This window comes from Mixophyes fleayi, chromosome 3 (genome assembly GCF_038048845.1).
Source record: "Mixophyes fleayi isolate aMixFle1 chromosome 3, aMixFle1.hap1, whole genome shotgun sequence".
In the NCBI taxonomy this organism is placed as follows: Eukaryota; Metazoa; Chordata; class Amphibia; order Anura; family Limnodynastidae; genus Mixophyes; species Mixophyes fleayi.
In genome coordinates, this window is record NC_134404.1 from 265775604 (window position 1) to 265791095 (window position 15492).

The 15492-nt window shown below is 39.7% G+C and overlaps 1 protein-coding gene across 1 annotated transcript; it reads left to right on the forward strand.

The window, feature by feature from the left end:
* Positions 1-3231: 3231 nt before the first annotated feature.
* ACAT2 (acetyl-CoA acetyltransferase 2) lies at positions 3232-15168 on the forward strand. Its single transcript, XM_075203564.1, has 9 exons — positions 3232-3407; positions 5827-5961; positions 6310-6491; positions 9689-9806; positions 9911-10054; positions 10619-10741; positions 11215-11369; positions 13646-13756; positions 14360-15168. The coding sequence occupies exons 1-9, from the start codon at positions 3353-3355 to the stop codon at positions 14531-14533; spliced, it is 1197 nt and encodes a 398-aa protein (XP_075059665.1). The 5' UTR covers positions 3232-3352; the 3' UTR covers positions 14534-15168.
* Positions 15169-15492: the final 324 nt, after the last annotated feature.

Consider the following 15492-nt stretch of genomic DNA (forward strand, 5'->3'; position numbering starts at 1 on the left):
AGATTGTTTCATGTGCGTGGCATCATGAATGGCTCAAAAGGTTTGTTAGTTAATGCCTTTAATACTACAGGGACACAAGACTAAAGGTAAGTCTCATGAGGTATAGAAGGTTTAAACATGAGGCCAATCTTATGACCATTGGGTGTTTTGTCTACTGAACCCCTGAAATGGCAGACTAGGCAGAGACATGAACTTTCAGAGTTCTGTATTTATAGCTTTTTACCAATACTTCTTGCTAGAAACTAAGGATGCCTGACACAAGTGGCTGTTGTTTGTCAAATACACTTCCTTTACAGCTGTCAATTCTACAAATTTCTTCCAGACTATAGGATAAACAATGGAAGTGGATGTTTTTCTGTCTTTTAGCAAAGCTTCCACTACTGCAGTATCCAGGTAGATAAATTGAGGGCCCACTCTGGTGACTGTTGGTGTTGGATTGAACCTTGGACCACGCTATCTTGAAGTAGGGGCTTTTCATTGCCATATGCTCTAACATTGTGTACCGTGGTCTCATTAGACAATCTGGTGCTACAACTAGTATTTCTGCTCTGTCCCAGCTGATTTTTTGAATTGCTGAAAGAGTAATGCTAGACAAAAGTTTAACTTCTTAGGCTGGGTACACACTACAGGGTTTTAACCGATTATCGGGCCAATCACACGATAAGCTGGCGTTCGGCCTGATATCAGATAAGTGTGCACACTATAATGATGAATTTCTATTGTTCCAAAGTTCATTGTATAGTTTCATTTGATTTTTAAACTGAACTAAAAAATATCGGAACAATGTTGTTTCTAATTCTGCACTGTGTATGCAATCATGACCGGCAGTGTCCATAGATCTCTATAGAGTATGCATAGTCTTTTCAGGCGATGGATATGACAGATGAAGAGCACAGATCTGAAGGTAAATCATATAAAAATTTCTTTAATCATTGGTAAAATCGTTAAAGATATCTTATAGGAGAAATTTTCTGTAGTGTGTACCCAGCCTTAGACAATGCACCTGCACTGTCTGACCCCAGGCAAGGCATCTTTGAGAAAAATCTTTTATATTAGTTCTCTGAAAATCTCATCTATCCACAATCTTCCGAAAGATCCTATGTGTCAGTTCCCATTCAAATCAGTTGCGGGTATTCCTGCTTAAGAAATCTGGCTGAAGATTGAGTCTTCCTGGAATGAACAGCGCTATCAGAGAGGCTAAACTGTTTTTTCGCCCCCACAAGATTTGGTTCTACAACCTGGAGAAGCTGACTTCCTTTTAAAGGTAAGCTAGTGCCAAACTGTTGACTGTTCTAACTTACAGATGAGCTCCCTGCAATTGCGTGGCAAAGGCCAGAGGGGCATGATGAACAGTTCACAATTAGATTATATTGAAGGAGACACCTGTCAGGCTCTGAATGCAACGTCCCTGGGTCACTTGAATGCCTAATGTGGCTCCCTCAAACCCATTACAAAGATTACATGGTTTTTCCAGGAGCACATTTGCTTATTTTTAATCATTACAAAGTGATTAAGACATAGGACAGTGTTGTCTAACCTGTGAGACTCTAGGTGTTGTGAAACTACAAGTCCCAGCATACCCTTCCAGCAATAAGCTGTTATATATTGGCAAAGCATGCTGGGACTTGTAGATTCACAACAGCTGGAGTGTCACAGGTTAGCCAACACTGACATAGGAGTTATACTAACTCACCATAGTTTATATGTGTGATCACCTGTTTGAATAGGAGTTCTTGTCTGTCTAGTTAACCACACTACAATGAACTGTGTGACTGTTTCATTCTGTTTAATAACTACACCCATTTAAATTAACTAATGATCATTTTCTATCTGTCTTTTGAGCCATCATCTACCAAGTACAAGCCACCACACCCCTTACCTATTAACTCCTCAATAATATACATGTCAACATGTTTTGTTCCCCCTACTTATTTATGTTTTGTACCTGTGTATGAGGAAGTCAAGCTGCAGTACCTGAGTCAGGTACTCAGTACTCAGGTGGGTGAAGAATATATAAACTGCTATGGTTGTGAGCTCAGACATGAGTGGATTCACTGCATTGCCGTAGCGGAGTGACAATGCAGCTAATATTCAATAGAACTGGAGCAGGCGTGTTCAAGGGTTACATAGACAAAAAAAGAATAATTTACACTCGTATTTAGCTTCCTCCAATAATCATGCTACCAAAATCCCAAATGTTCGGCATGTTCTTCAAATTAGAATTGCAGTTTCAGCTGTGGGGGACTTGCTCCATGTGTGTGGTGAAGCCCTACCCAGGGGCACTAGAGGGCACAGAGGTGGATAATTTAGGACAAATTATACTAATATATGTTTTTCATTAGAGTTTAGTGGTCCTTTGAAAAAAGATGAAAAGTTATTTTTATAGTTTGAATCATACTTGCCAAATCTCCCGGAATGTCCAGGAGACTCCCACATTTTGCGAGAGTCTCACGTGGAAATCTCCCGGAGATGCCCACTTCACTAGGAAGGGCTCACTTTACGCGTTTGTGTCATGACGTCATGGGGGCGGGTCCAAAAAGGCGTGCATTTTGGAGGCCCACCCCCATCATGCCCACCTCCCCTTCAGGCTCCCGGATACCAACATTCTAAAGTTGGTAAGTATGGTTTGAATGGGAGCGCTAGAAGAGAGACCTCACATAGATAAAGTGCTGAAACAAATCTAATATAGTATATACAATTAATGCGCCTATAAACATGCAATAAAATGTGCATTAATTAGACTAACTCCCTCAGTGGTATCCTCCCTGTAACGTGTTTACTTCTACAGGCAGCGAGCCTGTTTTTACTATATTTCATTTATAGTGGAAAGCTAGTTGGATCATTGTAGACCACATTATCTTTATCAACAAAGTTGCCAAGAGTCAGTAATTTTACTGACAGGCAAAAACACAAACTGTTTGACAGTTCAGTAATACAAAAAAACATTGTGTCACTATTATATTGCACATAACATTCATGGTACTAATGGATTTAGATCTGAAATAGGGTTGTGAATACATTGTCAGTCACTGACTCCCTTTATTCTGTACATTTTATTTCCCCTGTATGTTATTGAATTCCATGAAAAACGATTTGTCAGCAAATAACTGTCTGTAAGTAAATATTTATAAAACTCAGTATAATATTTCTGTTTTCAAACTGTTGATATAAAAGATGACATGCCACCTCCAAGCCATTAGATGGGGCAGTTTCGTATCTTGAACCAGCCTCTGTGACCCAGGAAGGGAGAGTAAGCCTGGGATATAGTAACGTACAGTAAGTGTCAGAGCTCAGATCAGCCGCGGGTGTCAGTGTTGCAGTGTGTGCGGAGCAGAGAACACTAACCTAGAAGATGAGTTCAAGACAGGACCCAGTGGTGATTGTATCTGCCGCTCGTACTGCTATAGGTAATCACGTTTACATGTATTGTATAATGTCAGTGTGAGTCCAACTGTCTGAATGTGTTATATGATTGAAGACAGATCATAATGTATTTGCTGACGACTGGGAATATATCCTGCGCCTTAGTATACGAAAATCCAATCATGTGTCAAATACATTGCAAATGGGAGGATTAACTATTAACCTGTTCTTTTCATACACAAGTAGAGATTAGTTTTCCATACTGTTTAAAAAAGGGCTGTACAAACATATTATTTAGATACTATTATTATTATCATCATCACCGTTAAATACATTTACTCTGTATTTACTGTATCAGGTTATATGAATTACATCAGATCCATGTATAGGCTGGTGTGAGATTATGAATATTCATCAGATCCATGTAGATGTACTGTAAGGAGTGTATGACGTACAATGCAGTAAATACAGTACTTAATGCACGTAAGGTAGCTACTCTGTAGTGTACCGGGTATTATGAATAGTCATCATATCCATGTGAAGTGAGGAGTTACAAGTGATGTCAGAAATCCCTCATGATGTCTGCATCTGATTGGCTGACTAGCGTAGAACCATATTTTACAGCAACTTTCTTATTGGATGTTTATATGATGACTCCCTTCCTAGTGTTCTGATTGCCTGTCCCTGTAGAATCATGTTACAGGTCTGTGCTGTCACTGGATGCTGCTGTTGCACCCTAGGTGGAGCTAAATGACTTCACTGCTACATCTGTATCCTTAAGCAACCTTTTGTTCTGTTTGTCTAGAGATAGCATAGATGCTATAGTCCAAACTACAACTTCCACCAAACCAGTTAAAATGTGCCAGGCTCCCTATTCCAGAAAATGGAAAACTTATGTAACTGGTTCCATCACATGCTATTGCCTGCAAATATTTAACAAGTAATCCTTAATTTCTGTAACTTTTAACTTGGTAAACAAAGGTGGACTTAAATGATTTCACTGGTTAAATTATTGCCCTTACACAAATTCTGTTGTTAATATAGAGAGAGCCAAAATACTAGTTTAAAATGTAACCTGTTGCATACTACTGTAATACAGATGTGCTAGTGATTGTTGAATACTTCTAAAATAGTATACATGTTTCTTACCTGTAATAAGGTTTTAAAGTGCTTTTGAGGTGTTTCTAGAATGTTTTTGCTGTGATTGCTCTATTGTTCCAGGTAAAGATGAAAGAATAAAATGCTAATTGCTGCATTTAATTTTCACTTCCTCAGAACACCAGGGTGCAGTGTCAACTGGACCGATTTAATCCCAGAGATATTTGTCTGCTTCCAAAGTATATATCTAGGCTTGATGATATAAAGCAAGCCTTTTACAGAAAGTATGTGCCAGATTCTGTAGCAGACAGATGAAATTTAATTTCCTAGATTAAATGGATCAGGTTGATGGTCTACTGCATAGTGAATAATTTGGTTTCACAAGCAATGAAAAGACGAATAAGACTGATAATATCACAATTTTCTGTGTCATGTTACTTGCCCATTCGAACAGTGCCAAACTAATTTTCCCTCTCAATGTCCTTTTCAAAGTGTTTTGTTTAGATAGTCTAAATAAAACTTTAGAAAATTTAGAATGCTATTTTTCTTCTTCTTTTTTTTTTTTGTAATAGGGATCTTCGCCTAAGGGGGGGAATTCGATTCCCCCCGAATTACCGCCATGTTAAAGCTATTACCGTTTTTACGATAAATTTAAGCCGGCGTTAAAGCTACCGTAATAACGGTATTTATGCACACGGTAATATTGTGCAGGCCAATTATTTTTTCAAGTAATGCGTCCAGTTGAATTCCCCCCTAAGTGTTTAAAACTTGCAACAGCATTTCCACTCCAGATAGATTACAATGTACGACAAATATTATAAATATGTATCTCATGTAAAAGATTGAGGATAGATTTGCTAAATCTTCTAAAAGGGAAAACTAGAGGTATTAAAATGACAACCAATCAGATTCCTGCTATCATTTATCTAGTACAGGGAACCTGAGATGTGCCACATGGGCGTCCCTCTAACCTTCAAAAAGGCTGCACGTTCCCTTTAATCTCAGTAACACGCTAAAACAACACATTTAATCAAAAAAAGTGACCCCTATATGTAACAACATAGCATGCATTTATACAAGTGTTACAAGCTATAACTAACAAGCCTGACAATAAAGCAGGAAGGAGCTGGGAGCCACAGGTGAATGCTCAGAGGCTCAATACTGATCTAGTACATTCTAGAAAATTATATCTAAATTCTCATTTGTTGCTATGGGCAATAACTCAATTTTTCCATTTTAGAAGTTTTAGTAATCTACCACTGGTTACTATAACCATTACCTTTAAATTCCTAGTTATTTATTTACATAACTTTTATCTGAGTGCTCTGGTGAATCACTGTTCGTTTTGCTTTATTTTTTTGCTAGGCTCATTCAATGGTGCCCTGTCTAGTTTACCTGCTCATGCTCTGGGAACAGTTGTGATCAGTGAGGCTTTGAAAAGAGCTAGCACCCAGCCGGATGAGGTCTCTGAAGTGATATTTGGACACGTTTTGACTGCAGGTATGCTATAGGATGTTAGATAGATATTATGCTGAAAATGTAGCAACTATGTATTGAAGTCTAGGATGAAACATCATTATACATCTGCAAACAATATGCAATTAAGTAAGTAAAATATATCAACAATAACATTTCCTGTATGTTTGCATCATACCCTGTGCTTTTTATGTGAATTTATGATCTACACACATTGGAGACAGTGATTTTATAGGCTGAATCATAATAAGCAATGGAAGACTGTAAGTAGCAGCATTGTATTTTGGTACAACGTCCCCTATGGATGGCACTGGTCTGACTTTCAACAGTAAAAATATCTTTCTGGTTTCTATGTTCACCTCTGTTTTGTAGGTACTGGGCAGAACCCGGCTCGTCAAGCCAGTGTGGGTGCTGGGATTCCTTACTCTGTTCCAGCCTGGAGTTGCCAGATGATCTGTGGATCAGGCTTAAAGGCAGTAAGCCTGGGAGCTCAGTCCATTCTGACAGGGGAAGCTGACATCGTGGTAGCAGGTGGAATGGAGAACATGAGTCAGGTGAGGATGTTGTGTGCCATATTAGTGAACATGAACATTCCGATAATATGTAGGTTAATGTGACCTCTCATGTAAATTCTAAAGATACGAGAAGTGGTTGATAAACAACACCAAGAGGAAATTTTCAAGGGATCAAGGCAATGCTATTATAAGTGAAGTTATAAAAGAATATATATATATATATATATATATGTTTATTATGACACAATCAGATATTATATCGTAACATGGCTCCACACTGGACATCTTTTTCAGTTTCATGTATTGACAGTACACTTGCTGATATATGCATATTCAGACACAGCATGCACTTCAAACTAGCAAAACAATATCATTTCTCTTTCATCAAGTCTGGGGGACACTGCTTACCATGGGTTGTGGAGGGAGCTTGGGGAGTTGGCACCTAACTAGTTAACTTTAGTACTGCCGACAGACCCCTCCCCTCTACAATCCCCCTGCCCCCTCTTGTTCAGTTTTTTTTAGGTGAGTTGGGCAGTGTTTTAGTACTGTAAGTAATTTTTTTACTTTTATTTAATTTATTTTATTCTTTTAACGTTTTTTTTTACAGGTGGCAGAGCTGGAGTGTATTCTAATATAGAGAACACACTCACAGCAGGGCAGCGCAGGCACTACCCTGTCAGATGAGAGCCAGCGGCTCTCACTGACAGGGACATGAGGAGACAAGAAGAATAGGTGCCTGACCGCTGTCACTCCTGGAGCCTCCCCGATAACCGGCGCTGCCACTGCAGACATAGAGCGCCGGTTATCGGATATTGCATTGACGGCGGCCATCTTGGATAGCGGAGGAGAGGAGAAGGGGGCTATACCTGGATCCCCCCTGATACATAGGAGGGGGCATCAGGTATTATCCGCTGCGGAGACCTCCCCTGGAGGTCTCCACTACTCTGCCACATAATCCTTTTTATTTTTTTATATGGACCACAGAATCGCTGCAGAGGCAGCATTACTGAAGGGAGGGAGCTAACACTTAGAGCTCCCCCTCCTTCCAGAGAGAGAGATGGTTTATCCCAGTCTTCTGGCGCCAAGGAGAAGCCCAGGAAGAGAGAACTGATCTGAGGGAGCAGGCACAAGGATACTGCTGTTGTACTTCTCCCCTGTTTGGCCTATGGGCTAAGTATCTGATTTATTTAAACACATATTCTGTATTGCTGTGTACAAAGGGCTAGTAGGGGTTATATTATAGTTCTCCTACTTGCTTAGGTATTATTTTGTGTTTAAAATATTACAAGTACAGCTTTTATATCTAGATTAGTTGATTACTTGTAGTTTTACACTTTTCTCTCCACACATTTATATCTCTCTCTCTCTACTCGGCTAAATTTAACAATTTAAGTCTGTGTGTTTGGTGTGCCTTCCTTTATTAAGAGATGTCAGATAAGGGAAAGGGCCCTATTGCAAAATATTTTACATGTTCTAAATGTAATGTGAAATTACCTTGTGGGCAGAAGGACCCGTTGGCGCTGTGCTCTGTCTGCAAGGCAGGGGTCCCCCCTGCGCAGACCCAGCATATTTCAGCCCCACCGTTGGAGGAACCGGCCTGGGTGACCTCCCTGACACAGTCGGTTCCCTCTTTAGCACAGATGGTTTTTCAATCCAATCAATTGCTATCTACTGTGGCATCCGCGGATGCAAATTTCGCTCGTAGTGCTGTACGAGTGGGATTTTCAGAGTGGTCCCACCCTTAGGGGGCTGCTTTAGAACGTTCCCATGGTAAGCAGTGTCCCCCAGACTGGATGAAAGAGAAAAGAGGATTTATGTACTTACGTTAAATCCGTTTCTCTGATTCCGTCTGGGGGACACTGCGATCCCTCCCTTCTGCTTTTCTTCTGTGTGCTCTTGTTTGACTGGCCTTTTTCTCCTTGGGCTTTTTAATTAACTGAACAGGGGGATTGTAGAGGGGAAGGGGTCTGTCGGCAGTACTAAAGTTAACTAGTTAGGTGCCAACTCCCCAAGCTCCCTCCACAACCCATGGTAAGCAGTGTCCCCCAGACAACGTATGGGGCTTGGTCTGTATGTAAAGAAGAAGGTCCTGGTATAGACGTTCCAATAGAACCTGTTGTAACAGGGAGGCCCAACTGTTATGTAACGTAAGTACATAAATCCTCTTTTTAATATATATATATATATATATATATATATATATATATATATATATATATATATATATATATATATATTAGTTAAAGAAAGTAAATAAGAATGGCTTCTAATCAAAGCACCTGTCTAGTGCATTTTCAAAGGACACCAGTTTATATGGAACTATCTGGGTTAGTATTACGCCAAGTAGGACAAAGAGACATGTAAAATATTTAATACCAATATTTTTAAAGATAAATCATTTTTTTTATTCTTCAAGAATACATGCATGTTTAAACATATATGATCACAAAACTCCTTGCTGTCTTCGAACAGTTTTAATTACATATAACATTTATACAGGTTATGGAACTCTGAGGCAATATCTAATATGTGTACTCATTTACAGTAGTGGGTGCTTATACTACACACTTTTCCCTGATCAGCACTGAAGTCAACAGTTATAAGCAGAGAGTCTAGAACTTGCCATTTATACAGATATTCTTTACAGGAGTTTATACATATATTAGCCTATATACGGCAGGCAATGTCTAGCAAGTAAATCACATTTTTCAGAATTATTTTCTCCTAAATAGGAAAAGCTTAAGGATATCCCAAACCATTCATAATAAGAGATGAAGGCATGAAGATATAGGTAGAATGAACATTTATTTGGGACACTGACAGTCAGAGACATAGGCAGGTCCAAGAAGAAGGAGAAGAGTATAGGGGTGCATACAATGATTGGCTAAAACACAGTGCTTGTTGGGGTGATTGTAATAGCCAACATTCCACAATTCCACTAACATCAAAAATAGTGACTACACAACAAATGGCTACTTCATGCAGACTTCTTCTTAGGAAGGTTGGTGATCAGACAGAAGAAACTTAATTTAGCACAGCTTCTGTTTCACCTACTATTGCATGTGATAGGTATGTGTTTGCATATTGCTACCATTATTTACCCCTATAACCAGCAATGTCACATAACAATGAAATAGTTGAAACTAGGTACACACTCATTCCTAAAGGCTTTTATGTCCTCTTTTTGGTTACATCTGCCTATACACAATCACCTAAATAATTGTGTTCATTTTCAGGCTCCTCATTTAATCCACATGCGAGATGGTGTGAAAGCTGGTGATGTCTCATTACAAGATAGTATACTTTGTGATGGTCTTAATGATGCATTTTACAAGTATCATATGGGAATAACTGGTGAGATAATTTCCTGTCAAGAATGCTGATGACATTTTCCTTCTCTGCTATAAAGCTCTGAGTATAAAATGTATGTTTATTATTATTCTGTATCTGTTCTCCAGCTGAAAATGTGGCCAAGCAGTGGAACATTTCCAGAGCGGAACAAGATCAACTTGCAGTCCAATCACAGAACAGAACAGAGAATGCACAAAAAGCTGGCTATTTTGACAAAGAGATTGTACCCGTTGAGGTACCTTCCAGAAAAGGTATATGAATTACAGGTTCATTTGCATAGCTCAGTAAAAAATATTGTGAAAAATACAGCTGCTTACTGCGTTTGATATTTTTTTAAATGTAATAGAGGATTGGTGTGAATTGTTTTTTTTTTATTTGGTGATTAGTAATGTGACAAGTGACACAATATGTTCACCTCATCAGTGGCAGAGAGTAAGGAATAGAACACTATACCTACAGCTTCTCTGCTTCATTCCTCACTCCTCCATGTTGGTTAGCACAGCCAGAAATGACACTAGCCACAACATACCCAGAGAGTCCCAACATGTATACGCACCGTCCTTGCATCTGAGAATTTTAAGCACCCATTTCAGAAAATCACCAAGGAGTTCTATGACCATATAAAATGTCTATAGGTCACGACAGTGAGGTGTTAATGTACATTGAAAAGAAAAAGTTGATCGTATGCAGAACCCTCAGTCAGCACTGGATGGAAAATGATTATTCTAGCATATTCTTCTGCTCATCTTACCTGTTTATTAGACCTAGTAAAATATTCTTAAATCTATTATTGACCAAATTTTAATTTTCAACAGGTCCTGTGACAGTGACAACTGATGAGTTTCCTCGACATGGAAGTAATTTAGACTCAGTGGCAAAATTAAAACCCTATTTTCTCAAGGATGGGACCGGCACTGTAACTCCAGCTAATGCCTCAGGTCAGTGGATTGTTTTTCATATCAACGGGACACCTAGAGCTTTGTATGCCCCAGGGCGCAATGTCCAGCTTGGTAACCAGTACACAGGCTCACACCGGAAATGGTGTCAGAGAGAAGAGTGACCTGGTACAAGATGGGCAAATGACAGGACAAGTGTTTGTACGTGCTGTTGATATTTTTTTGTTGTTGCTATTTTTACTTTTGTACAGTAGTTATTGGCTGTGCACATCAATCCCATGTGTCTGACCACACACACAGACATGGTTCAGATCGCATTACTAACATCATGTTGATGGGCAATACAGCATTCTAACGTTGGGTCACAAAACAAAATACCTTACAAATAAAACCTGCAGTTCTTATCAGTGATATCAGAATACCCTCAATCTATCAACATTTCTTGAAATGCATCACATAACATGAAGCAATACTAATTCTCAATAACGCAATTATAAACGCTGACCTCTTCTCAGGTATTAATGATGGAGCAGCAGCAGTACTTCTTATGAGGAAATCTAAAGCCCACCAGAGACATCTCTCTCCCATGGCAGAGATTGTCTGCACTGCTCAGGCTGGTTTGGATCCATCCGTTATGGGAGTTGGACCTATTCCGGCCATTAAAAAAGCTGTAAGTATCTCCATTTAGTTTTTCCAACAGGCCACACACAGCCAATACTAGCAGCTAACTGTTAATAGTACAGAGTATTGATGCAAGACTCTTGTGAAATTAAGAACATTTGTCCAAACTATTTAAACCAAGTACTTTGGGCCTGGATTTGTAGAAAATCCACCCTTTTTCCCCATAATTTTAGTTTTGTTTTTCTTTTCTTTCGTTACTTTTTCTATGCTAGAAAGAAAAGGCATATTTTAAATTACTGCTAGAATATACACTTCTTTCAAACAGATGATACCTGGGTGAGTTTGGGGAAGAAAAAGCAGCATAAGGGGGCCAAAGATTAAACCTAGGGCTGCAACTAATATTGGTAAGCTTATAGTACAAAAATCCTTTTTGTTAAATCCTTTTCTTTAAATACAGTGGAGGGACACTGATTAGGTGCTGAAGCCTTGAGCACTTTCAAATTTAGGTTTGAACATCCCAAAGCTGTCCCTAAGAGATGGTATGCTCCAAACTCATGGGTATCTCCGCTATTAAACTTGTAGAACTTTATGAAGGTGTGCACCGAAGACCTTGGGTGCTTGGGCACAGCTGCTCAGAGGAGATCCTGTGATGAGCTGCCCAAGAATGCACCCTCACAATTTCAGAAATAGCCTGTCCCACCCCAATTTAAGCTTGGCGAATTACTAAAGTAATTCACAGGGCAATGGTCCGTTTAAAGGCTGGATAGCCACAATTAAAAATACCGTAGAGGACAAACAGGTCAAGTCTTTGGTCCTATGCACATAGGTTCTTAGGGCCCAAACCACATCCAGAGATCAAATAGCGTCCTCTTCCTCTGGAGACTTATCCCGGTCCAAAACTGGAATCACAATTTCCTTATTCAGGTGCAACCTTCATACCACCTTGTGCTGACATCAAGGCTTCAACTCAAATACTGCTCTGTTCTCATGAAAGATTGGGAATGTAGATCTATAAGACAGTGCCCCGAAACTTTTTCTCGCCAACAGGAAGACTGTCTCCCAGGTCAGGAATTTAAACTACTGAACCATTTGGCTCAAAGGCAGGTGCTGCAAGGCAATCAGCATCAAATTGAGTGGGGTGTAAAAGGTCTGCACCTAAGGTAAAAGAGCCAGTTTTATCTGAAAGAAAACTGAAAGGGCTGAAACTTGGAACTTCAAGGAACCGATCCCCGCCCGCCTCCCCAAACCTTTCTGCAGAATCTGCAGTAACTGGTCAAGCCTGAAAAAAGAGGTAGGAAACCCCTTCAATTCACACCCTATGCCCTGCTGATTAAGTTGGGAGTATCAGGAGAATCACCAGAGCACCCTCTCTACTTTTTTTTTTTTTTTTAAGCACCTGCAGAAGCATGGTTACCAGTGGGAGTAGTTCTGTGGGCCTTCCACCTGATAACAGACATGGCCTCCACAAGACATGCCTGTGGAGGAAAAGCGCTCCACCCAAGCCATCATCAGGGCGAAGTCTAGAAGTAATAATGCCACTCTAGACTAATAGATCTTCATATGTACAGTTTGGAGGAGAGGGGAGGATGTGATAAAACCCTTGTTGTATTTAAAAGTTTTTAACAAGATGCAGGAGGGAAACATTCTTCAAAGAAAGAGAAGGATTAGAACACAAGGACATGCACTGAACCTGGCGGGAAGTAGGTTCAGTGGAAATTTGAGGAAAAACTACTTCACAGTAAGGGTTGTGGATAAGTGGAATAGCCTCCCGTTAAAAGTGGTAGAGGCTAATACAGTAGATCAATTTAAACATGTTTACAAAGAACTAAGGGTCAAAGAGGGTCGAGAACAGTGGTCTTGCTATTGGCCAAAGAATGGCCACTCCAGCCACCCAGTGCCTAGTAAGAGGCTGCTCGAAGGATTAACACCTACCTGACCCCTCCACCCCACACACATTACGTACTGAGGCCCCCACTACTCTGCGTATTGTGGTACCAAGGGAGGACCACGATTTGTAGCCAGCTCACCACTTCACAAGAGTTGAAGAGCCACTTAAATGGAGTTTGTTGGCAGATAAGAACCACTTGGCCCATCTCATTTACCGGACTGCTGTGCAGGAAGAAGAGGCTGCAGCATCCACTCATTATACCCCAGTGTTCCTATGGAGTGGAGAGAAAATCTCTATGAAACTAGATATTGTTGTTCAGGTACTGGGCTGTATGTTAACATTGGTACAATCATTCATGGGTAATATTTGTGGAAAGAATGTTTATTTCTTTGTATCTTCTATCAACAGAAAATAAAAAGGATTCTTTTGTCTTGCAGGTTGAGAAAGCAGGATGGAGTCTGGATGATGTGGACATATTTGAAATTAATGAAGCGTTTGCAGCACAAGCCTTAGCAATTGTTAAAGAGCTAGGATTGAACCCAGATAAGGTGGGTTATTGTATTTAGGGTAGCTTTCAATATGATAGTGTATGCATATACCACCAACCAACTTTTAGCTTGAGACTTCGGCAAGAAAGCTCCGAACACAGATAGGAAACCCTGTAAATAATCGCTGCTCAGTGTGGTCATACAAATTTGATCAGAGTGCCTTCCCTTAATGTGGAGTAATACACAGGAAGAGCAGAATGGACTTTTTTTTTTTTTTGGTAGTTTAAACATGGGAGTATTTATTTAATATCATCATGATCAGCTATTTATATAGCGCCACTAACTCCGCAGTGCTGTATAGAGAACTCACATTAGTCCCCTGCCCCATTGGAGCTTACAATCTAAATTACCTAACACATGCAGAGGGAGAGATTAGGGTCAATTTTTGATAGCAGCCAATTAACCTACTAGTATGTTTTTGGATTGTGGGGGGAAACCGGAGCACCCGGAGGAAACCCATGCAAACATCGGGAGAACATATAAACACAGATAAGGCCATGGTCAGGAATCAAACTCATGACCCCAGTGTTATGAGGCAGAAGTGCTAACCACTAAGCCACCGTATATCAGGAATGTTTAGAAAATGTTTTTCGTCTTTTACAGGTCAACAGTCAAGGTGGTGCTATAGCCCTTGGACACCCTCTTGGAATGTCTGGTTGTCGGATTTTGGTCACCCTTCTTTATGCTCTGGAAAGAACGGGTGGGAAGAAGGGAGTCGCTGCCCTGTGTATAGGTGGTGGTATGGGAATAGCGATGTGCATTGAAAGAACAAGCTAAACTGAAATATTATTCACTTTCTTTTATAAAACACCCAGGTTACATGTTTGTGAAATAACTACTTACAGATGGACATTTCAAAAGGAAACTGTTCCTATGCAATGTACAATTGACTTAAGTGCCATTACATTCCATGAGGATCACCACTTTTATCCTCAATTTACTCATTTCATATGCAGTATTAATTTTAAAATATATCCTTGCTCAAATCACTATTTAGTTATTTTATTAGTTATTTTAAAGATTAACTGTCACCTAAACACATTGTGGGCTAATACATCGAGAAGTTTTAATTGAAACGATTACCTACAAACTAATATTTTGAGTCATTAAAAAACTGGTGCCTGATGATCTGAGGCTGCATTCTTATTTCTGTTCTGTCCACAAAACGGCAAGTTCCAATGTGTGCAGGAAGTATTTAATTAATAAAACAGATGGCTCCATATTGGACTTGTGGTAGAGATTTTAGAATGACAAATCATGACATGTGTCTCCAGAAAGGGTCATTAAAAAAAGAATCCACCAAGATTTCAGGTGCACTCATGCCCGTTTTATGCTCAAATTTACATTAATGTAGTAAATGGATTTCCAGCTAACCAGTTTTGTCAAAGCAGATTCAAGATAATCAATAAAAAGGCAAAGATATGGCAATGCAATCCAAGCACTTTTAGTTTATTGTTGGCAGTTCCACTTCATGTGTGCTACAACTAAAACATAAATTCAGAACAATGGCGCAATCTAACCCCTCCAGCAATGGAAGATAAACTGGGTGTTTACTAAACCCTGCATGCAATTGTGGCAGGGCCATTAGGGGAAAGACTGATCAGAGTACCCAGTGCTCGTGTTACTTTGCTGGGGGAATTGATGGATTGGACAGTATAAACTTGTTCTGAACTCCTTTCCAGTAGAATGTCCATTTTACATATGTATATTGCTGTAGGATAATAAAAAAAAAAAGC